Here is a 25,433-nt window from a genome sequence, read left to right on the forward strand (position 1 = left end):
ATCGGGGGAGCTAGGTGACGAACACTCCCATAATAGCATTGGGTCTTCGATTGATCAGATGGTAGTATTATCTCATCTCTTGACGGTTCGGTGCTTGTTGAAGCATCAACGTCAGGACAGCGCTCAGGAGGAGCAACGGCCAACTTAGGGAGTTTGTCGTGGAGGATCCGCACTGCTCCTTTAGATCAAGCTCCTTCAGCATTTCTCTTTCCTGTTCGAATTAGAATGAAAACTCTTAGGGAGGTCATCGATTTCCCGATTGATCCTCCACAATTTTAGTTGGGGAGGGCTGAAGGATATTCGATAAGAAATAATCAGTATCCATCGATATCTGTTAACGCTATTTTCTCCTCGGGAAGGCTTCACGCATGCGGATGTGATAGAGAGGTTACTCTGAGCCGGGACACCCATCATCATCGGGGAAATGATTTTCGAGCGGGAAAGGCGCGTTTCTGTGAGGTTGATGAAGAATTAAGCGACGAGCAATGAGCATGGACGGAAACTCGAGACAATCAGGTGGCGGGGCGATGTCGGATCCAATATTCGGTCGGAGCAGAAGCACAAAAATATCCAACTCTCAAGTCAGAGGGTAAAGAGCGAAATTCCCGCTAGCGGAGAAGAAAACGTGTGAAAGGAAGGCAAAATCCTCGAGGCTTACGCAGGCGAATCTTTTGTAGAAATAGTTGTAGCCTTCTTCGCACATAGGTTCGCCGCTCCAAGCTAACTGAAGGAAGGAATCGAGAGAAAATAAATTTCCATAGGAACGAGGAAAACTGAAATCATAAAAAGTACAAACGCACCGATCCAGAAGAGAAAAATCAAGGGAACTGCCACCTACTCAACTATACTAGATCGCTACAAGGGTTTCAAGACCGACGCTATCGGAACTTGAACTACAGATCGAGTCTATCGAGCACTCCATCTCTTCGTTCCTGCGAGAGCATCTGATGCAAGTTCTGCCCCAAAGACATTGAGCGCGAAGTATTCCCCGAAGTTTTCCCTAATGATGGCCCGACTGATGTCTCAGGAGAGGCAAGTATTTTCTCCACGAATATGAGAATATCAAAACCCTGAATGCGAGATATTGTGATCGAAGACGATCTGATCGCGAATCAGAACAACGTCATGAGAGTCCGAGATATTCAGCTTTTTGAACTCACGGCCGCATGGTAGTTATGGCAGGTGTCGGGTTTCTGTCGATCAAGAGGTGTCTTGATGCAGGCGGTAGTGACGTTTGAGTCTGCCAGCATGCCGTGCGACTCTCGCGGCTCGAGTCGCAACTTCTTGCGTTCGCAATGCTGGCAGGCATGTGGAACGGCGACGAGAATCAAATTGCTATCGTAGATCGGTTGCACGATAAACGTGTGATTACATGCTACGTCGCATTGATGGACGTTCCCGAAGGTTGGATTCTCTCCGAGGTTGGCCATGATGTAAAGGTCCACCTCACGGTCGCAAGGTCTCAAGACGGTGAAGGCCATGCCTGGATGAGGGTTGTCGGTGTCGTCAGCCGCCGACATTTCATCCCCCTCCGCTGCGAAGGATCAAGAACGGAGCGTTATTGAAAGAATGTGCTAGTGACCCGGGTAAATGATCGGTCGGATCTCGATCGTATTGGAATTCAGAGTCGTATGAAGGAAAGGCTCACCGTATCCGAATACCCGCATTGGGTTGTACAACCAAGTCTGAGTATCGATTAGAGTCAATTTGCCTAAGCTGGTAACGACGCTGTTCAAAAGGTAGACAACGGCTCGCAATAATGCTGCTATCGGATTCCGCAAGATCGAGGCCGAGCCCTGGCCGGCTTTTATGCTGAAGCAGACCGCTTGATAATCGTATATCGTCACTTTTTTGTAGATGTTGTACTTTATGAGTTGGTTGAAAACCGCTGCATCCACCTCTCCGAAGAATTTCCCGACTAGAGGTGAAATCTGCGGAAGTTATTCGAGCCGGTGAGGCAGAGAATGGGATTCGCAGCCATCGGTAAGATAAAGGGAAGTTCCCTAAGTTGATTTGGCATCCGAAGCGAAGGATGATCATGTCGAATTGAAATTTACCGTTTCTGAGTTGTTCGCTACAGCCAGAATGAAACCATTGTTATCCAGGAGGAAACAATCAAAACTTTCGTTCGCTGAATTGCATTTGAACTTGCAATCCTGCCCTTCGCACTGAAAGAATAAATCAAGGGAGATTGAGTCTTTGATTATTGTCGATCAACGAGATTTCGCAGAATCTCGCGATATCCCTCCGAGTCGTATCGGAGCGCACGAAAGTTTGACTCACGTTGTTCGTTGAGTTGAAAAACTTCTGAGTAAACGTTTTATGGTCGATCTGAACTCCCAAAACGGCGACCGGAGCCGACTGGTTATCCGAGGCGCCCAGCATCACTGCTCGCGTGGCCGTGATTACGATCGGAGAACCTTCCGCATATGAACTGCAAGAACGAAGGAAAATTACTGCCTCTCCCGGGTTGGGCCTCACCAGGATGTCGAACTCAAACGCGGCTCGAGGAATGCTCAGTGCGGCTGGCTAGAGATTGAGATTGCACTCTAATCAGCAGGATAGCGCTCATTCGGAGCCGCCCGATGGGTCTGCAGGGCAAATCGACATCCACGAGCTCATCGCGGGACCATCGCTCGACAAGCGGGAGCGATTATACCCCTCCATGTCGAAGAAACCAGAACAAATTCTTGAAGTGAACGAAGCAAAATTATGATCCGTGACGCGGATAGCGAATCCCCCGGATTCGTTAGATCCGCGCTGAAACATATCCCCGCGCTCGACGAGACAGTCCTCCGTTTTTTGACGTTTATCGCTGTCCTCTCCCTGACGGCGCACTTCATACCGAGGGCCGTTCAGAGGGCCTATAGGCACCTTTGGGGTGAGCCAGACGATCCGCAGCGAATTTTCAGGCTCATGCATGAGTTCGAAACATTGTCGCGGACCGAAAATCTCCAATGTGAGGATTGGTAGCAACAGTTGTATTTCTTCCGGAGCAGGTCGGCGTCGTCCGCGGAACTTGCGAAGACTCCGAGGCGTGAACGGTCCGGATTCTGCCGAAAACCCGAACATGGATGATTCGAATCGAATCCTTCAGGAATGTCCCGAGCATCATGAGCGCCTACTGAAGTTCCGGAGCGTTTTCACTCAATCGAGTATAGATAAAGGTCCGTGTCGAAATTGCACCAAGTTCGACTCCGTCGCGGTTGGTTGAATCGTTATTAAAGTGTCAGAATTCCCCGAATTGGTTCGGAACATCTCCGCAAGCGCCTCCTCACCTCTCTCCAGCGTCGAATGGCACAGAATAGACGAATGCCTCTTTCGATGCATTAGAATGATAGTAAAAGTCTACAGCGCGCTTGTAGAACAGCTCGTCGATGGATCTTGGATATTTGTTGTGGAATTTCCTGTGGAGTAGCGAGTGATTCAGTAATTGTTTCCCGACTAGAGCTCGATCAGAATTTCTATGATTCAAAATATTATTATTATCATCATAATAATACGCGGCTTGTGATGCCGGTTCCGAAGGGGGGGGGGCGGATCGCTTACTCGTACTCAGGGTGAGGTTCTCGATTATCGAACGTTTGCACCCGCAGAAGTCCACTTCGTGTCGCGACAAAAGCTGATACGATCCCGTTGCTCTTCGTGAGAACATCCCTGAAGAAGTAGGTGAACGATCATTTAAGCTGCTCGGTCTCGACTCGGACGCTCACGAAGCCGATCGACGAGCTACCGGAGCCACAGGCGTCCCGACATCTGAATTAAGGGATCATGCGAAGGTTTCGAGTTTTCGAACAAAGGAATCAAGAGCAACTAAATGGTGTCATCCAACTTCTCCACAGAACAAGTAGTTTCGCTAAATGCCGCAAAGCATTCGAATAATCATCGAGGAGAGCCGATGATAGAGTCCCGGAGCGTCGGTCCCGATTTCGGACGCATTCAGGATTTTTGTCTGTTGTCCTATCGACAGACTGTCCCCGGCCGACCGTTCCACTGCGTCTCGATATGTTTCGCTCTCTAGGGCAAAGTAAGAAATGGTTCCGGAAGCAAAAACCAAAGACTGAAGCGATTTCTCCCAGAGCGATCCTCAACCCGGAGTTTGGTCAGTGTCGAGTCGCAGGAGAACGGCACGACGGGACCGGTCGGATCTAAATCCAAGTTACCTGGGAAGTAGCTGGAGTAAGGTATGCAGCGGAGTGTTCACGCTACTCAATTAATTTAAAAGTAGTACGCGGAATTGTTTCAGTCGTTCCATCGATTATTCAGTTGATCGATTGATTGATCATTGATTCGTATATAAGTATATTCATCCAATATATATCAATATGCGTTTGATGTATTCGTGAGGGAAATAGATATAGGTTAGAAAGCGCGAGTCCATTGGGTAGCAAAAAAGAAAATCATCGCCAAGGGAGCAGCAAAGGAAGAGGATGTCTCGTTAGACTTGCGATCGCGGACGCTCAAGTCTCCGTCAGACGGAGCCAATGTCGCACCGGAGTCCGATCAAAGACCGGTGCTTTCTCTTGATTTCTACTCTCTCCGTTGGACATTCGAGCTTGAGATCGGAATTCACGTGAAGCCTCACTCGGTCGGGAGTTATGGGATCTACGGAAGCTAGGGTTTCAACTAGAGATTCGAGACGCAGCTGGCTGCGGAGAGACAGTTCTTCAGTAGGCCAATCAAGAGAGCAAAAGTGGGGAAGTTCTGTTCCCTCGACTGTATTCGGAATGACTTGACCAGTCAAGGACGAAATCACGACTCGGACCCGAAACTCGAAAGCATCGAAAATGCTGACTGTCTCCCTGCCAGAACCAGCTGATTCCATTGGCGAACACAATTGGGAATCGTCGTGTTTGCCAAATGATAGTGATTATGATGATGTGGAAGTCTCGGTCCTTAATGAGATCGGCTAGGGCCGAAAGACTCACCTCGCACGGCTTTTCGTGTTCGAGGGCGATTGAGTCTTTATTTGCTCCAGTATGTGCGGAGCCGTCCGGGAGGCGTCGAAGATCAAACTTTGAAGCAGTTCAAGATCGCCTGGAATTTCGCCAGTGTCAAAGGAGGCAATCGCCATGTGCCCTCATGGAATCCGATTGGATGAAAAGCTCGACGATCTCTCACGACTCACATGTCCACGATTTGAACGAATGCATCTTGTTGGGCCTATTGGCCTCGAGCGTGAATTTGGGGTTTTTCTCGCTTCGCCAGGCCTTCAATAAAGAAGTGACGGCGTGTTTCTGGACGTGGTCGATGCTATCCTTGTTGTTGCTGTGGAACCCCCGCTCGGCGTTGTCGTCTTCGCAGTAAGTCCAATTGGGATGCACATGCCAGTCAGTACCCTCAAAGTACGTTTTGAATACTGAAACGGAAGCGAGGTTAGCGAAATCCGCGCCGACAAGGATTGGATGCGGGAGCAGAGGGCAGGATCTTCATCCGAGACTCTCACCATCGATTTTTTGATTGGCGGGGTTGCTGAGTTCGAATTGCGCATCCACTCCATGAACGCCATACGGCTGAGGAAGAGCGATGGCCAGCGAGAACACCGAATGTCCGACCGGTCCGAAAAAGTACCGATGTTTTCGCACGGCCACTCGCTTCTGCAAATCGGAGACGAAAGAGAGACAAACGTTATCATTAGAGCAGGACAGTGGGTTTCCCCGCCAGGGAGCGGGACCGCTGTACTTCGTGGAAGTCTCGACTCATCAGAGATGTCAAGCCACCGGGGAATCAGGATTATGCGAGCGAGCATGGGGCAATGAAGAATGAATAGGCAAATGTCATAGAGAACAGCGCGTGCGAGGTCGACTCGGACGTAGATCAGACGAATGAAACATCCAGGCAATTGCGAGACTCAAGAACTCGCCATGACAGCGTGTAGGTGAACGATGATTAAAATATGAATAGAATGTAAGTCATCTTCGCCGGCTAGAGACGGTGCCACATACCATTCCATCCATGTGGACGCGCACATTGTGAGGATCAGTCCAGCCCCGCCGCCCGTCAATCATGTTTTTGCGCATGTTTTTGAATGCTGGTGAAAAGTCTCTGGCGCTCAGCTGATTGTCCAGAAGTTCCACTTCCAGTAGATCTACATTACTGTGGAACGGCTTCACTAGGTCCTGGAACTAAAGGCAGAACAGATCGCGACTCGGTCAGTGAGGGTCATCGGTAGGCCGAAAATTTCGTGACTTCTCTCTACAGGAGAGGAATCCCGTGGAGTTAAAAAATACCATCGGTCTGAGATCCGGATGTGAGATGAGGTGTCCATTTTTGTTGAGGATGAAGGGATATGCGTTGACTCCCAACTGGAACGGACTAGCCAATCGTTCAAGTTCTCTCACGGGCACATCAATGCCGACGACACCGAGTAGATGTGATGTAACGTTCTACAAGGAGCAGAAGACGATTATCAGCCCTCGGTTATTCAACGAATACGTATCAACATCGTTAGTTGACCATCATCGACCGCTCCGAGGAATCCGAGGCGGCGAGGATGTCATGGAGGAACCCACCGTATCGTTCTCTCCTTTGGTTACGTTGAACACCGGAATGGCTACGGTGGTGAGCATGACAGGTCTGCGCTTTTTCGATTCAGGAAAATCTCTGTTCTCGGGGCGGAGTGCCAGATGATCGGTGAGCAAGGTCATACTTATATCTCCTTTCGGGGCTCCCAGGCCAGCAGCTAGACTTCTAACAGCTTCTTCGGGGCTTCTCTTCTTACGGCGACGGCTTTCAGCTTCCTCTTCGTCTCCTTCGAAATCTTCATCCTGACATCGAGAATACGGAACGTTTTGGTTTGTTACAATCAAGGTTGGTAGATTTGGCTTGGATAATAATTTAGCTAAAGAAGGAGTCCGCGTCGAATTTCAGGCATTCCAATCGAATACGTTCAGGAGATATTTTTTTGGTTCTCAGGAGATCAAGCCGAAGAGGTGCGGCCACTGTCGCCTGTCCTTATTGACGATGGGTGGAGTTGAGTGAACGATGGATTGTTCTCGAGTACGAGACGAGAATTTGTTTGCCAACAACGATCGAACCCGCGACTGTAGCTCTCTCGATACTCGGGGAAGTGGATCAAATTGCGTAACGTTTTCCTATACGATAGCCCAAACGAGGGACGTGCGAGACGACGGAGATTTTCGAACTCTACGAAAAAACTGATGCTGCTCGATTTACTTACGGTCGCAGTGCTTTCGCCGCTGTAGTCTTCATACTCGCTGCTGTTCTGTAAATCGAATAGAATGTTCATGAGTCTCTGTCGAGACTCTTTCTGGGGTCGTATTGTGTTGATTCGACTCGAGCACCAGGCTACGCACCGGATCTCTAATATGGCTATCCCTCTGCATTCGCCTTCGTAAATTTTTCAATCCCTCGGCTTTGAATCTCCCGCGTTCGCGTTCCTCCCACAAGTTATCGGTCAGTAGTGTTTCCTGGAAATCAGGCAATACGGGGGAGGCGTTCAAGAAGCTGCTCCGCACGTATAATTCCGATGAGTCCTCATGACGAATCGCAAAGTTCACTTACGGTGACCGTTGGATAGGCTGCGGTCCAGATGACAGGGTGTTTTCTCGCTAAGACTATTGGTCTACTCATGACTGGGATGTATTTCTGGAAGAAAAGAATTGAGCTGTCAGTTCCGGGGAGCTGAGGCTGGCATTTCGCTGATCGGCGACTCCGATCTAAACTTATCGGATGTTCGATACCCACCAAAACCTGCTCTCTAACTTCTGCTAACGTTGTAACGTGGGTGTAGTAGCCTGGGGAGAATGAACGAATGTTTCAATCGTCTGATTATGACGTCTGCTCGGGGGGAATGGAATGGTCCAGACGTCAACTGGGCCGGTGGAGGAATTCTCGGAACGACCTAATGCCGACACCGAGGAGAGGAGCACATCTCTCCGGGAGCCGACTCGAATACCGACCTCTATTGCTGCATGCCATCAAGTTGACCTCTCTAGTATCGGTGACCTCCCTTCCGATAAGATATGTGAAGACTCGCACGGGAATGTTGGGGTAGTTGTAGCGGAAGAAGATGTCTTGGTAGTTGCTGGGGGCGCCATCCGTTATTAACATGATAGCCTGGTTGCATTGCGATCCGCCTTTAGATCGATTGAACTGAAATCGATCAAAATTTCGTCACGACTCCGACTGACCGATCTGACTGAGTGAGCTCCGATGCTCCTCGGCGAGCGTCGTCGTCGAATTGCCGCGAGTAGCAATTATTATCGACGGTGCTGGTGGAGCACGCACAGCCACCAACGCCGCCAAAGCTGATGAGGAGACGACGATCGACCGAGTGGGTTTACCTATATTCGGGATCGAAATTCCGAGCCCAGACCGTGATTAGCCGATCAAGGCGCCCAGTCCATAGCGGAGCCCCGGTGTGTCCGGCCCCGATCGATGTGGGAGCACAGGGATCGCGATTTTCGGAGAATCCAAAGTCGGATCGCTCTTTCGCCGAGCGGTCACCGAAGACACATCGCTCGGGACTTATTTCATTGTCTCCTTGTTTCCTCTGCATGGCATTCTTGTGGACTCCGGCGAAATTGTTCGGCAACAAGCTCCTGCATAATTCATCGACTCTATGCGGAAGTAGGCATTTTCCCCGCGCGCTCGCACCACTATGAGTCTCTTATTCTTGCTGTTTCTCCGCATGCCCGCCTTCCCGCTCGCTTATGCGGCTTTGTGTAACAGCGAAAAGTTAACACCTGCTCGTCGTCTGACGCTAGCGCGGAATGTTTCTCGCCAGTCAACGCTGCGTCTTCTAAGCTCCGAACAAACTCCCATTGCTCGGACGACGCGCAAATTATCTCATTTACTGCGCCTCGGCATTCCAATTATGACTCACTGAGCACAATTGCGCACTTTGTTTCTACGACTCGCGACGGACTCACCCTTTGAAGCAGCTCGAATGCTTCGGTAAGCGCTAACGAAAAGTTGGCTATGTTCTGCGTGTCGAGCTTGTTCAGATATTCTTTGAATTCCCGTATGTTGCGCTGGTTCGCCTGGACCGGCTGATCGAAACACGGTACCAGCGGGGCGCAATCATTTTTGAACTGGAAACAAGCGGATTCCCTCAGTGTGACAAAGGAGTGGGTCTTGTCGACGTCCCGGGATCGGGAGACAGAATTCCCTCGGGCGGAGAGGCCGCCCGGAACGAACAAAGGAGAAATTGTCTCTCTCACCGTTAATACTTGAACAAAGTCGTTATCCGTCAGAGTTTCGAGGATATTGACGACTACGTTCCTGGCAATCTCTTTCCGCAGTCCGGTCATGGACCCACTGACGTCCAGGAGGATGACAACGTCCTTTGCCGATGCCGCTGCCTGGACGTACCAGGAGCGACTGCGGCATTCATACATGTCGGGATCCATGTCCGGCCATTGGACCGCTGCGTCGATCACAGGATCGTGGATTAGTATTAATTCAACAAGAGAAGAAATCCAGGGGCGAACAGCCTCATCGCTAGGCGACAGCCGACACATGGTGAGAACAGGACTGACTGCAACTTACCAGGATACAGCCTTAGGAATCCAGTATGACTACAAAAGAACTGGAACGAAAGATAGGGGTCGGAGCCGCGGTTGGCTCTGAAGCGGTTGTCCAGCCCTGACGACATTTGTATTGCGTGAAGCACATGCTCGGCTGGAAAAAGAAGAAGAGAGTTCATCATCTTCAATCATCATCATTATAATAATAATAATTATCAAATTTATTATCATTCAGCCACTCTTCAGATTGCTGAAGCCGGAGGGTGGGTATATCGATTGGAACATTTTCAAAGATTCGCTTCCCGCGATAGTCTGCGAAGTGATTCGCATGCGAATGTCGATCAAAAAAACGGTGTCTCGGAGTGCCTCGTTCTCAAAGACGAGAATTGCATGTCTTTTCGGAACACTCTGCTCTTCGCGACACTTTCCTTCGCAGCCTTTCCAACGCCGCTTGATGAGCATGCGACCAATAATGGTCGCGATATCTCAACGTACATCTCTCACCGGAAGAGATTTCGCTGCTGCGATACGCCGATGCGGAAAGGCAGTTGAGGTGGGAGCGGTCGCTGGCGCCGATGCCGGTAATTTATGGCAATATCTTGTCCGATGCTTCTTCTATTGCTTCCATCTACTACTTTTTTGTCGTACGGACTCAGCAAAAGCGCGGCGCCCGAAGATTATTCCCACCGTGTCGCGCATCCTCTCGGCGCTTCCACCGCAGCTGCTTCCGCTGTTCGGGTGTGAGTTGGCGGAGGTGCTCTCTCCTCCGGTGTCTTTACGACCAAATGCACTTTGCAAAGTACGCAACAGCTAGGAAAATGCGCCAAAACATATTCTCGAACTCAACGAGCATCCGACGGGGCGAACAAGTGCCGCAGCATTTGTTGTTGTCCATCCGTCGGTGGGAATAGTTGCGCTTGCTGGGATGCACGCCCACCGCACTTCGCCCCTCCAGGTTTCCGGAATCTCGCTCGTAGCGTGTACTTTCCCGCATGTTCTCTCGTTCCGGACGGAAGGAGTGCTTCTTGCCATTATCCTGAATCTTCTCCGCCACCGATCCTCCCACAACATCTTCACAGAGCTGCTACACGAGTTCGACGATTGCAGTCGATAAGGCAGACGAGCTTCCAGCTTTCTCGGACCTGCCGAAGATGGGACCGGAACGGCGCTGAAGACCATCGGGAGAGACTTTCGTCCGGAGTACGAGAACGGAGGGGCTCATTCAATGCACTGAGACATATTCGATAACTCGCCCCGGAACTCCAGAGGCAAAGGGGGGACATTCGCATGAAAGAGAATTCTCGAGCAGATGACAACGGTCATTCCTTTCGTTGCTTCTTTCGTCTGTTCCCTGAACTCATCAAATCGGTGATGCATTTCAATGACGATGCGCAAGAGACTCATGGTCGTCATCAGTCCTCCCGATCCCTCCCGAAAACGACCGTACGCCACTACCGTGGACCGTGAGTAGGATTCCTTCGTCAGGCGGGAAACGAAAGGAGTGCAACGCGGGAGCGATTCCAGAAAAGCGGCAGGAAAAGAATGAGTACGCTTTGGGTTTGTTTGCTCCCCGACGGCTTACCTCGGGTGTAAATGTTCGTCGCAACGTGTATGGCGCTCTTCTCAAAGCTGACAAGCTGGCCAAAATACGAGGAGTAGTTCAAGTCGAGACGCTTCTCTACGCACCCGGGACTGATGTTTCCTGAGGATCAAACATTCGATAGTTTAGGTTTAGCTCTTCCTCCCGGCGATCAGATGAACTAGCGGGAGACATATATGGCCGAGAACGCTCACCTTCTTCGTCACGCCTAAGCGCGCCCAACTCGTCAGTGCATCCGTCCGGGTGTAGATAGCGATTCTCGTTGCCACGGTCGAGCCGTTTCGCATTCACGATTTCCAGGATGCCGCCATCAAACCGAGAATTCTCAACAAGTTTCTCTGTTTCTTTGTAGAGGTTTTCGACCGAATCCTGTTTCTTTTTGACGAGGTTGGCAAGGTAGCGTGTGATGTCTTCAAACAATCGATTGCCTTTCCGGGCGACTTTGTAGTCCTTGTCGAATGACTGGGAGCGAAGTAATGATGATGACGAAGAGGCGATGCCGAGACGACGACGATTGGGACGAGAAAGGAAGAGAAAAGAGCGAGTTACCTTGCGGGCCTCATTGTCTGCACTCGGCAGCTTGGAATCAGTCTATTTAGTTTTGCTTAATGAACAGCTAATTGAGCCCAAGATTACTTTGTTGGCTCCCCGACGCCGAGCCAGGCTTGGGCACCGCGTCGCCTGCCCGCCCGCTGGGATGGGGCGCTAACCGATTGTGTGTAGGAGGTCCTGACCGAGCCTCTTTTCCCAGGGGTACCGACGACGCTAAGGAATGAGCGGTGACGCGGGAAAAGTTGCATTGTTCAAAAGTGTCGACATCATCACTTAGGGACCCGTTTTGTCCGTCCGCACCGCCACCCGCCCCGTCGGCCAAGGAACGAATGAACGAATATGTGGCGGGGCTCGGTTGCTGGGACTGGCTCACTGGTTTGCCAACGAGCTTTTCCGTGCTCCCTCAGGATTCATTTTTCAGCCTTATCTAAAGCTTGCCTTCGAGACAGAGAGGAAAAGAAAAGCGGAAAGAACGAGAGAAAACGAAGAACCTCGCTCCGCCGATGGGCCGGCCCGCTCGTCGGTCGCTTTTGCGTCCAAATTGTTTCTCATGCTGCCGAGAGGAATCCGGTGCCGCAGCGGAATCCGCAACACTGTTGCCTCTCGTTGGCTCGCTTGATGCAGTACGACGAGAGTCGGAATCCCGCTAATCGGCTTCGCGGTCTCGCAACTCGCTAATCGAACCCATCCTCGATGATACTGACTCAATCGCTAGCCGCGTTCATCTCCCTTCGCTCGATGGGCTAAAGATGCAGAGCGATCAGCGTCATGTTTCGCCGGAGGCTTTTGTTTCGATTAGCATCGATCCGTCATGAAATCGAGGCTCGATTACAACTCATGACTCATGACGGCAGTGCATTGCATTATCGACGAATCAACAATTTCCAGCTAATGCGTTGGGATGAGAAGTCCGCTCTCACGCTAGCTAGGCGAATAGACCGTCTTGCCGTATCGATCGTTCGAGGTGAGATGGCGGTGTTGGAATAGTACCCAGCATTGTTCCAGGCGGAGTATGGGAAAGCTCTGCTGCAAAAAAGGAGCTCTCGCATTTCGCTCACCGATTTAATAGCGCTATAATTTGATGCAACTTCGTTCGCAACTTTCAGGTCCTTGGCAAAACGCACCGCCCAGCTTCTTATCCTGAAAGGAAGAAAAAATGGTTATCTCAATTTCTTTCCTGCACCTGAGCCGAGTTTGGAGTGATTCTGATTCCTAATAATTGACCACAGCCCCGCATTCCCCGCTGTCGCCGATGATCCCACGGTATCCCTGTCCGTCGCCTAATGGAGTCATTTTCGGTACTGGGGGATGCCGATCCAATATTTCCATCATTTCAACAATTTTCCATTCCTTTTCCTTGCGTCGAATTATATTCCGAAGGATCTAGAACACGCTGTTCGCCCGTGGCCGACTCCAGATAGATCCGTTCCTCAAACCGACCCCTCACTATCACGGAAGGGTTCGAGCGTTGCCGCCAGTTTCTTGCTCAGTCAATCGAAGTTACAGGCACTGTCTCGATGGCATCCGTCAGGGAGGCGCTGTCATTGGCACCATAAGCACTCGACCTGCCGACTGCCGACGAAAACGGGGTGCAGACTCTTAGGGGGATAGCTCAGGGTCACTTATCAGGCCTGGAATCTATCTCATTTGTCGAGAGAACTCTTATAATGCTCAAGCCTCTCGCGTGATTCTCGCGGATGACGCAAACCACAGGCTTGAGGAAGCGCGCTTCTGCATGAATTTTCTGCAAAGTGCCATTGGAGTCACATCGGAGAATACAGCATGTTGGTCCTGCTTGCCGCTCACGGGAGAATTATCCACCCAGAAGAGAGATGCATACGCTCGCGGTACGGGCTCCTTGAGGGCATACTAGCGAGCGAGTTACTGGTGAGCTTTGGGGATCCGTCAGCAAGAGGGCTGGATAACCGCGGACGACCGGAAGCGCCGACTGGTATCTGGATCTCCGATTAGTTCATCAAGCCAAACCCGATGGTACACGAATATACAACACGTATTCGAGTCAGGGAGACATGACGTCGGCGTCCTCTCCCCGCCTCGGATGCATTTTCGAGCGTAGATTTCAGACGAGCACCAACAAAAGTCGGCGTTCGGGAAGCGGGTGCGTTCAAAACCCGCTTTTTCCAAGCCTGTCCAAAACCTTTGGCCTTCGGCTTTGATATTTAGATCTCTCCATTTATTTCCTCCTCGCACGACTCGCAGTGAATCGCATTCCATATAACAGATTGGTTTCAGGTCGGTAGCCGCTTGTGAGCATCGAGTTCTCGGCATACGCATTTTTGTGTGGCGGCCAAAAAGGAAGACAGGTCATACGTAAATGTCGGTCGTGCATGCACACATGCATGCATGACTACGTATCTCTCTCCCACTCTCCTTCTCTCTCTCTCGGAGTCCGGTCCCCGCGCACGCAGACTCCAAGCTCCATCCTAGTCCAGGTCCCGGAGCATGGTCGGGGCTCAAGCACGAACGAACGCTCGTGCTCGGCCCGACGCGACGGCGCGCCTCTTTGCAAAAGTTATGGCTTGCGTCCCCGGACGTGCATTCCCGGCTAGCTGAGCGAAACTTTCGCGCTCCACGCGGTTGAGATTCGAGCTCGAACTATGTCTCTTTTGAGAATTCTCGACATCATGATGGAATAGAATGTTCGTCCGGTCCAACAAATTGAAAGCAGTAAAGAATGAAGAAGGCTTTCGCACCGCGACTCCGGACCGACTACGTGATCTGCTGTCTGCGAGCGAGTTCCCCCATCGACCTCCGACCGTGCGTCTTCCTTGCTGCGTATGTCGCGAAGTCCCTCCGCTCGAGACGTCTCGTGCAGCCAACGGAATCTCAGCTGCGTGAAAAATCGAAGACATTACCAGAGAAGCTCCTCGATCGCAGGATAGGGAACTTCTCCTTCGAGACAGAAAAAAACGAGATTTTCACAAAAATAATATTCCTCCGTTATTGAGGAACCCGTCTGGATAATGCCGTTCGGCTGAGAGACGTTCGAGCGAGAGAGCATCCGGCAAGGCATAATGAAGGATGGAAGCAAATATTCCTCACAAATGTATGCCGCATATCGTATTCGCCTCGGAGGAATGATCGAATGGATGATGTCTTCGCATTTAGGTACTCGCTGGCTTGCTGAACATACAGGTATGTGCGGATGAGGGAAAGCAAGAAGTCGACCGTTACCGACCGAGGTACACGACGCGGGGACCGAGGGCTTTAATGATGCGCTCGTGTTCGTCGCTCCGCCGCCGCCAAATCGCTGATAGCATTCAATGCGAACTTCCGGCAGAAAGCCGCCGCCAGCATCAGCAGGACCCTATCTCATTTTCCCCCTTCCCTTGCCCCCGCACTCCTGTCTCCTTTTTCAAGGAAGCGGCAGATCCGAGTTGAGCTCAGCTCATTCAGGAGACTCCACACGGTCCCGACTTCGGTACACAGAGCGTGCAAGTCAACTCGGTGAGATCGCAAAGTGCTCCTTACTCTGTCGCAGCCGTTTCTGTCCCGAGTCGTGGAGTCAGGGGAGTTGAGTTCTGCTGTTCGAAGTGTCTTAATGCACAAATTGAATTAAACCACGATGAAACGAAGGAGCGACGGACGACGTGGAGCGAGGAGCCGCCCCTGGGACTGCGGTGGGCACTGAATTAAGCGAGCGCTCCTCAGATGAGTCGTCGACTCGCCCTCATAATTCAACTCAGCAGCCAGTAGGAGCTGTTCCTAATTCTTCGCCTTTAGGAGAGGCGATTCCCGCGAAACTGAAAATGATATTAGACCTTGCGTTCAGACCTCGACTTGATCAAAACCCATTTCGAAATTACAGTCGTGCGTCACACTCGATTAGTTGCGGGACGGATTCGGCATAATGGGATTCCGGTTCCAGGGAAGTCGTTGCCAGGCCGCGGCTGAGGAAGAGGGGGAAGGGGATGAAGTAATGAGGAAGGTGGCCAATCATCTTCCCTGCCGGGATTTCATTCAATAAACTCCAATAAATATCCAGCTCCGAGGAAGGAACAGTCGACGATATCATTCTGTGGACGTGTTCGACCCACACGGGCTCCAAACGGTTGGCCGAGAGAATGGAGGGAAGACGTTGCGACGAGAACAGCCGGCAAAAAGGAAAGTCAAAGTGAGAGACATCTGCTGCCATCGCTGCCCCGCTGTTCCTACATTGGATTCGGCCGCGGAAGTTTCTTGACGATGAACGTCCTCTTGCATACAGCACACCCCACGCACGAGTGAAAAGAAGCTCCGTTTGTGAGCGAGGTATGCAGCACAATGGGAGCGGAGGTCCAAAAGATTTTGACCAAAAGGAAACGGGGAAAAAGGAGTCTCGGGAGAAAAACTGTCTTCAATGACCCCGAGCGTGATTTCCATGCTCATTCAGAGCGAATGGCGTCGACGGCCTGGCCCGTCGAGCTGGAACGAATCCCCTCGCGAGACCTCGATCGGAGCGACAACTAAAGATATGATGACAAGCTATCTGGGAGACAGAGCCATGTTTTTCGTTCTCGATAGTGATTCCGGGACAAAGATTTCATCGCTGTGAAACCTGTATAGCGAGCGCTCTGAGAGCGTCGGTGGTGGGATCCCGTCCGGGTATATTTCATATTTTTTCATCTCGAAAATTTAATGCGACGGGGCGGCGGCGGTACCAACAAGATGCAAGAGGAGGAATGCATTATTCAAATTGGAGGCCTACGCATTAAATTCCTGGAAACCTCGCTCAGCTTTTCGAGAATGAGCAGCCAATCGTCCGGTTTTACTCCAGGATGAAACACGTAAAAACTGTATCGAGGCGGGAGTTGCGAACGGCACCGTATCGCGATTTTTTTATGACTTCCCCGGAGTTTGAAAACCTCTCGCCTGACATGATTGTGAAGCGACCGGAGCTTAGTCTGAGCAGCTCGCTCACCAATTAGTAGATAAAACTCAAGATCCTGGTGAATCCGCTCACGGTACGCGCATTCCCTGGATTCATTTTTTTCCGCGGAACGTGGCAAGCTCCCCTCTCAAACATTCCGCGACAGGATCTGAGCGCTCGTTTTCCATCGGGAGGTACTCCCATACAAGGGAGAATGGAAACAGGGGATCGCCACCGGAAGGGAAACTCTAATTACGACTCATTCCACCACCGAGCCCATCGGCAATTTCGTGCCGCCGGACAATCGACATTTGATGGCTTGCTTTTAATCGTGGCAGCGCAATTGTGCGGAGCGGAGCTCAAAATAAGGGGAATCTGCTCGAATGAAACTCTTGCCTCTCACCGCTGTATCTCCACAATTGAGGTGAGTTGAGCCCGCCAGAGGGCCAACGGGCCTAGTGGACAACGTTGAGCTTGTGGGGATCGAGCTGAAAAGTCGCTGAATACTCCCCGGTCCTCGACTCACCCTGCGCCATATAGATATATGATGGTGCAGCCGGCTTGTCAAAAACACGACTGCTCCCCAAGATGGATCGAATCGACTCTTCTAAACACATTAGGACTGTCTCTTGGAGTTGTTCCATCGAGATATCGGGGCCATTCTGTTAGATCGTTCGACGAAGGCAGTATGCAGCGAACAAATGCTCCGCCGATGGAGTCGCATCTTTGCGATACGAAAATGAAAGCACCGACGAGATGGTCGAAAATCGAACGGTTAGCGCGTTTGACACGCGCATCCCACCTACTCGAATTGCGCAGACAGACTCCACTGCACCGGTCGTTCAGTTCTGGTGAAAACCGTTTTCTATGGCAATCGTTCGACGATCAGAACCGAGCTCTCCTCCGGTATTTTTTTCTTTCATCGCGTTCGCCCTCCACCTGCCAATCATCAATTATCATATTATATGAATCCCCTGATTCGTATCTCACGGCTATACAGCCCGAGGCCGCTCGCCGATGCAGATCGCATCGATTATGATGAAAAAATGGTTCTTATCTGTATTATGTGCGTGGTTGGAATAGAGCTTGAAGCTCGCTGTGCCTAGTTCCGGCTCTGCTGCTAATGCCACTGAATTGATAATGGCCGAACACCGGCGGGCCGGCTATAAAAACCGTCTCTCGGTGGCCCGATTCGCTCTCGGTGCCGATGCGAGGTGGGGCACCCGAGTCATTTGCACGCGCGCAAGAAAGTGAGCGCACTCACACGTGTTGTCATCTCATTCTCAACTTTCTTGTGACGAACCATTAGCCCCCGGTTCATCGGAGCGTCATTCAGTTTCATTCTCCTCACTCGTGAGCCTGTTCGCTGATACGCTCCGCATTATCACCGTCGTCCTGATTTCTTCCTCGTCTCCCTATTCTTTCCCGACGTCTCCTTCCGCGTCCTGGGTGAGCTCCTCGATTGCAGCTTGGCGAAAGAGGAGGATGACAGGAAGGGATGTATCGACAAAACGCCCAAAGCAGACCAGTGAGGCAGCTCGGCTTACTCCGATACACAACCTGCTCTTCACAAACACACTCATACCCACTTTACTCGGGAGCACCATCTGAATTTCCCCCTTTTCCTCCGAGCCGCCGCTCGCTACAAACCTTTTTTCAGAGGCGCAAGACGTCCTCGTCTGAAGAAATTGACATCAACGAAAACACGACAGGGTGCAAGCGAGCTCCTCACGCAGGGGAGGCGGCAGAGCTCGCGATCAGAAATATCGAAGCATGGAATAAGTGGATCAATTTCGTCGTCCGGGCCCGCTTCCACGAAGAAGGAACGGCTCACGTCGAACAAGCGCGTTTGCGACCTCTGGTAGCCAAGAGTGAAGGATAAAGACTCCTCCCCCGGCCCGTGGGCTCGAATCCGGGCAAAATCATCGCTATCTCCGTCGGCTTTCTTTTCCCGCTCATTCGGGTGCCTGCTTGCCGCCAATTCGTTTTCCTGCCATTGTCCGACCACATAGCCTGCCGGCCGGCCGGCCCTGTGGGAGTTGCTCCATGATAAACAGTTGCGCAGCGAAGTGTCTCAGCAAATAAAAACCAGCCTCGAGAACAACTGCATCGCATTACCAAGCGTGCTCCGATCAGCAAGACTAATACTCGACTGGAAGCCAGTCTATTGTGAATGCGTTAAGTGTGTTCTCCGTCTCCGGTTCGTTGTCGGAATCCTCGGCTCCTCGAGAGGCAAGAGCTCCATTTTTGCCGGCCCGACTTCTGGCCGAGCGGCGATACGAAGCGGCATCTCTCTCCGCAAATATGCCGCCACTTCCACCAACTCACCAACTCTACGTCAGAATAACGCGTAATAACCTTCCAGCGAACTCCTTGTTGAATCATTTTCTACGCTCCGGCTGCTGCCGACGCAACGGCCGCGGCACAACTCCTGCTTCCATCGCCATCACCGCCGTCGACGTCGTCTTCTCCGCTCTCGCGTCCTTCCTCTACTTCTCGTCCTGGTCCTCCACATAAGGATTACAGGAAAGCCCTCCTGGGCATGGAAGGATCAGTTTGATGGGCATTTTTAGGGATCACTGACTACCTAGCTTGGCTCTCCACGGCCGACAGCTCCTACTCCTTCAAGCTCATACGGCACGCGCGCATGCTCCTTCTGTGTTCGCTGCTTCCATCACTCGTGATGACATGCCTGTTTTTAAGCTTCTGCTGCTGCCACGACCGTCTGCCATTATTAGCCGGGAGGAGAACTGATTCTTACTGCTCTAGCTCGAACAAGTTGGAAGCAGCTCCGATCGCGGCGAACGAGAGCATGATTTATTCGTGGACCTCGACCCCTGTTAGTTCTGTGTCCGTTTGCAGCGAGTTAGGGACTTTTTTTCTGAATGGAATTCCCGCCGAAGTCCCGTCACCCTGGATGGAGAGAGCAGACGGAGTATTTGCGAGGAGTTCGCCATCTCACATTTGCATCGAAGAGCGAAGGAGTCCATGCGGCAAAAACGCGTGGAAAAACCGCGGCCGTTAACGTCATCATTGTCGTCATCATCATGTCCTAATGAGCCCGTTTCCTCGGGACCCGCACTTTATTCCGACAGTTTCCGCTCGCAGACTGCTCCTGCATGTTTCCGTTCGACGGCACAACGAAGTCTTCTGATTGTTTCGTCGTGCCTGCTCCAAGTTTCGCACACGCCGAACTGCATGTAAGCAGGGCGGCCAACGGCTGTCGTTGCGTCATCCTCAGACACCGAAGAGTACAACGGTGGATTCTCTCATCGTCTCGAGTGGCTGCTAGACTCATCGCGGAAGCACCCCACCTCTCCTATGATGGATGACGCTCCGCACGTACCTACGCTGAGCGCGGCTCGGGGAGGGACTGAGAGCCAACGAGCGTGTCTTTCGTCTCATTCACGAGAGGTTTGCCGCTCATCGCCGCCACTGCACTGATAGGATGTTCCCTGTGGCCGGATATGACCCGGGCTAGAAGGAGCTACCCATTGTACGCACGTCACATACAGCGACGTCTAAAAGTCATCTACGCGACTGCTTATATGGCGGTGGTTGTGGCGCTGGTAGCCGCGACAAGCACCTCACCGTATGATACCGGGAAGCGAGTCGAATCGCTCCTCTCAATGGGAATTATGGGCCCGCTCCTGATTTCCGCATACGAGCGACAGATAAGGACGCGCCTCAACGATTTAACAAATTCGGGTGAAAGATTCGAGAGCCGAGAGTTGGATGACGGCTCTTTGTTTGATCGGACTGCGTCTCACATAGTGTGGAGTTTCCGATCGCTCGCTCGCTACATCGATCGGCGGTCAGGAAGTTCTCGCTCTCGAATCTGCAAATGTCTGATCGGTCGAGACTCGGGGCTCCATGGAAGTCCCAATTCGAGTGCTCAGACGATCCGGTCAATATCTATATTCTCAAAGAGCGCGATGCCTTGAGCAACTTCGCGTCGACGGAATGGGGGAGCGAAAACACGAAAAGACGTCACGAATGTGCTAACGAGCAGCTCCCGACGGGCGACCCCTCTTCAAGGCAGCTTCCCGAGGGGGTTTCCACGCCTTCGCCTGTGGAAACTGGCCTCGCGCTGCAAGATTCAGGCCTAGGAGCTCATTTAGAGTTTTATACTCTCTTATAATTCGCCCCTGACGTCGCTGTTCTCCGACTGGATAATTCATTCAACGATGGGCTAACCAAGAACTAATAGATGGCGGAGCGCCGGATCCCGGCATTAGCATCTCGCTTAAGACCCCGGGAATAGAGAAGAATCCGCGAAGTACTCGCAAAGTTCGACGCTTCACTGGGAATTCGTATTCGAGGCGTGACCGCCCCTCCAGCGAGCGGGAGCCTTATTCCAATAGGTGGCCGCGTTGACTTCCGCCCCCAGGGAAATGCTTAATCCGAGCAGGATGGTCTCTCCCTTCATCCCGGAATTCGTCTGACTGAGCTCTGGCCTGAACTCTACTAGAGCTCCAGTATACGAGCCAATTGATTGCAACCTTCGAGCCGATCCCTCACGCAAATCCAGAAGCAATGCGCATCTCGGAGCTCCCCACAGGGAAAATCAGGGTTCGCTCCCTCGAGCGACATTACTCGGTCGGTATCGAGTCTGAGAGAACGTCCGGCCTAGGCAAAGCCAGTCTTACTCACTAAGAGCAAGCGAGTGAGTGCCTCTGTGCAATGTAAACAAAGCAATGGGCGCCCTTTAGCAGACGACAGAACACTCAGCGAAGTTCTATTCCCCGCTCAGGAGTCCGCGTTGAGGAAACCGGAGTCTTCCAAGCGACATCCTATCCACTCGACGAGATCGACTCGTGCTCGAGTACGATCACTGACAAATGCCTTCTAAAGACTTTCACTCGTGAGGAAAAAACTGACATGAGGTCAATGGGGAACGAGGATGGAGAAAATATTTAGATCTGAATTATTAAGCTGCTCTATCACTTACTGTTGTCCGATGAGGTCTGCTTCTTTGGCATCGGCCCACTTAATCTGGCCCACCAACAACATTGCGCAGAAGAGGATAAGAAAACTTTTTGTCGTTCCCGGTAGCGAGGCGCAAGGTCCCAACAGCGCTGCTTGGCTGTTTCCCCGGCCCCCATAGCCAAACTGGGGTCGGCAGTTTCTTGTTGTTAACGGAAGGGACCTTGGCCCCTCCGGGCGTTCCATCACTGACTAACTTCTGCTACGTCCTCCACTCTTGTCGGGCCGGCCGTGGAATCATCCACAGCCCCCCGGAACGTCTCGTTCGCACTTGCTGAGGAACACAGTACAAGTGGCTCTCGTAGTTGGAGGCTTGTGTAGCCACTTTTGTGATGAACGTGCTACTCTACGGACGATCGATGATGTCAGAATTACACTTCCGACATCAGCTGAGGAACTTCAGTCTGCTCGGATCGCGATCGGTCACTTCGACGACGTAATCGCTGTCAACGATGCGGTAGGTGAACGATTTCGACGACTAAGGTCGCTGCAGCGATCCTAATTCGGTCTACTGATCCTCGAGCACCTAGCTCAGCTCGACCTAGAAGAGACGAGTTTCGTCCGTTTCGACGGCACACTGTCCCCCGGCGTCGATCCCCCCGGTAGAGGGAAAAGGCGTCCGGACGTACTTGTGGAGGATCGGGGATGACGGAAATTCGCAAACTCGGATGTCTAATTGTCGAGCTCACGGTGGTCAACTGTTATGGCGGCGACGGCCTTCGAGCGGCTCGTTCGGAAAACTTCTTTCGGCCTGTTCCCGCTCTGCGTCCACTAGGCAACACGTCGTCGACGACGACCGCCCTACTCGTTGCTTCTTTTCCTTCTAGCCTGCAGTCACTAAGGTTCACGCTTCCTCTCCATAACACTCTTCTCGCCCGGTCGGTGAAGGTGTCGATGTTCGATGACCAGCCGGAGCGAGCTGAACAGACACTGAGGGACTGGCTAGTAGTCGCTGATTTCAGTGGCGGCAGCCATTTGTCACTCGAACCAGTTTTGCCCGTGAGCCGGACGACTCAGGCAAAACAGACACGGGATATGTGACGGCAGCGGGCGGGAGCGCACGCACTCACGCACTGCCCCACGACTGCCAGTCGACGAGTGTCTGGATGAAGAGTGAATGGACGACACAATGACCGACCGATCGACGAATCGACGGATGCGTGAACTAACGGACCAACATCCAGCAATGTGGCACCACCAGACTACGCTGGCCAAGCAAGCAAACTGCACTCACTGCACTGCTTTCTGCTCTCGCCACAGTGACCACCGTGCGCGCTCTGCTCGATTCAGGAACCAATGTGGCCCGTAGTGGCCGACCGAGCGAGCGAGCAACCGACCGACCGACCGACTCACTAGCTCGCATAGAGCAAGAAGAAGGCAGAGGGCGCCTCGGCTGGCCCTCATGCGTTCCCGCAGAGAGGAGCCTCCGAGACGGGGGCGAGGTGCGCGCGCACCGCACCCGCCAAGCAAACGGAACTCGGCCAAGCCACTACCCGCTACGCCAGCCGCCGCCTGCAGCTAGCTTTCCAACGTCGTCGGTGGGTTTGTCTGTCTGTCGGTCGGTCGTTCGGTCGCTTGTCTGGACGCTCGTCGAGTTGCGATAGTGAACGACGACGACGACGGCACCGGGGAACGACACCGGGGCTAGACGGGTTGGCTGACAGGGAAAAAGGAGTTGCGGTTTCCGTGCCAGCCGATGTGGTCCCGTTTGGTGGGAGCGAGATTTCGAAGCGCGGGCCGGAATGACGACGAGAGGAAGATTTGCACTTTCATGATAAGACTCATCGCGAGCTGGCAACTCTCTGTAAACCTAGGTAATAGAACAAGCAGGTGGTCGCGCGGAAAAATGCTTCGTTGCAGGCACGAAACTTTGCTACACCACCGATCTACTCGTTCTGGGTGTGGAGGTCCTATTCCTTCTGTGTAGAGGTAGTTCTTGCGGGAGATTTTTGCAGGTGCAGTCGCACCTAAGTTTTCCCTCCTATGCTCAGGCTTCTCGAGTGCGTTCAATAATAATAATCGACGCGACACACCTTTTCGGTTCGGACGCATTCTGATCGATCAGCGACCGCAGTGTACTGCAGTCGCGTTCGGCGAGAAACACCGGATCACTTATGACTTATGGCTTCTATTGACGCGCTCACGCCCACCCAGCCCCTCTGGTTGTGAATTGCGACACGGCTCCTCCACTCATTCGTTCCGAGTGTTGTTCACTCGTTGGTTCACACTGCCAGAGAGCGTTCCCGTGATGGGCATGACCTCTCGTTATTAATGGTGTTCGCGCTCGAGAATTAAAGTTGACCTAAGCGTCATGGGTGGAAAGTATCCTGAATGGGTAGATGTCCGGATCTCGTGACGGATTGCGGGAAACCTGTTGAACCGCGCACTCCGATCTTCATTCGGTGGCTTGGGAGAACTGTCTCGTCCGAGAGCGGGAGGCACGAGATCTCGGAGCCAAGCGTTTTGCTTCCGTTATGAGGAAGAAATTCGGTACGACGACCGGCATCGTCCGGGGAAGCCGGAGCAGCCCACCGCTATGAAGAAGCGATTCGAATCCCAAAAGGGAAAGAAGCACGCAGGGGACAGCACACCTGCGAGCTTCGCATCTTTCCCATCGTACTATTTCTCCGACAGCGTCGTCCCGGACCCTTCTGTTTTCCTCGTCTGCGAGTGCCCGGAACTTCTTTCGGCACCATCAGCACTTCAGACTCCGAAGATGCCTCGGCTGGCATCGGGGGGTCCAAAGTCGCCTCCGTCATCGTCGTCGTTTCTCGTAAAATTTCGAGCAGGGAACAGCGCGGCGTATCTCTCTCTCCGGGGGATTAGGCTGGACGTCAGAGAGCATTGATTCATTCCCGAAAGAGGAACGTCGCTCTACACGACAGGCGATGGAACGAGAAATAAAACGATACGAGAAGGGAAAAACGATCCGAGGGAAAAGCTCCGATCGCTTGCAAGACGGACGTAGCTTGCGACACTCGATACTAAATACATACGTAACGAATGGTTTGAGTCGTGACGACGTCGTCTCGCCCGCAATCAGCCGATCAGCAGTACAGGGGGGCGAGAAATATTTTCTCTCTGAATTCATCGCTCCCCTGTCGTTCACCCTTTCACCCTCGAGTCTTTCGATTGTCCGCCACTCGCGCATTTCATCACAATGCAGCAGCCCGTGTATGTGAATTCCATGATGTTCCAAAGGGGCAGAGAGGTGCATCCGGATCGCGATTTAAGGAGCGGCGAGTTGCAGATCGAGGGAAGGACCTGTTACTTCTGTAGGTCGAAGGGTGCAGTCGTCGCAGCGGCGGCGGAGAAGGCAGCGGTGGCAGAGGCGGCAGCGGCGGCGGTAACGTAATCGGATTCCAATAGGAGCAAGTCTTTCTTTTCTCTTCGTCGCAGCCTGTTCTCCACAAGATGCTCAATCCAGCGACGCGAAATTTCCTCCCCGAATAGCGGAAGCGGACGCAGGCGCCCAGGCGGTGTCAGTTCAGACGGGGAGGAACGATGGCAACCGTTTTCGTGGTCGGTCCCGTTGTCGCGGGGAATTCGGCCGAAGTCCGGCATCCATAATCAATTACAGATCCTCCTCAGCCCATTCGGTGCGAGAGCGTTCGTGTTGTTTTTGTGTTTTCCTCCATTCCACCTCCCTGATTGGATTCGCAGCGCAAACATCGAGGGCATGCATTACCAGGACGAAGTTTACGACGATCACGACCTTAATTATAATCCAAGATGAGCGAATCATCTGAGCCCTATGCTCCAGTGCTCCGTTTCCCCCAGGCATTTTCCCGCAGAGTTCCTCGGAAAACAATGCTACGTTTTCCAGCATCGAATTGCGGTGGCTCGTATCCCCGAGCCGCATCAACACTCCTAATCACAGAGCAGAATCCATGAAACTCCGAGTCTGAATGATTATCGCCTTCATCTCCGCTTT

General features: G+C 52.3%; 1 protein-coding gene across 1 annotated transcript; it reads right to left on the reverse strand.

Annotated features, from left to right (window-relative positions):
- Positions 1-67: 67 nt before the first annotated feature.
- LOC100909123 (voltage-dependent calcium channel subunit alpha-2/delta-3) lies at positions 68-24,688 on the reverse strand. The gene is given in 29 exon segments (XM_029111333.1): positions 68-211; positions 659-713; positions 1,123-1,534; positions 1,649-1,931; positions 2,058-2,161; positions 2,265-2,434; positions 3,279-3,407; positions 3,556-3,657; positions 4,164-4,208; positions 4,929-5,037; positions 5,129-5,359; positions 5,447-5,597; positions 5,946-6,125; positions 6,231-6,386; positions 6,513-6,767; positions 7,181-7,225; positions 7,317-7,430; positions 7,525-7,608; positions 7,708-7,757; positions 7,923-8,115; positions 8,895-9,056; positions 9,186-9,391; positions 9,514-9,645; positions 11,074-11,193; positions 11,286-11,553; positions 12,702-12,783; positions 21,465-21,625; positions 21,771-21,845; positions 24,617-24,688. Coding segments are annotated over 29 exon segments (4,290 nt in total).
- Between the last annotated feature and the right edge of the window lie 745 nt (positions 24,689-25,433).

Source organism: Galendromus occidentalis, unplaced genomic scaffold (genome assembly GCF_000255335.2).
Source record: "Galendromus occidentalis unplaced genomic scaffold, Mocc_1.1 scf7180000077433, whole genome shotgun sequence".
In the NCBI taxonomy this organism is placed as follows: Eukaryota; Metazoa; Arthropoda; class Arachnida; order Mesostigmata; family Phytoseiidae; genus Galendromus; species Galendromus occidentalis.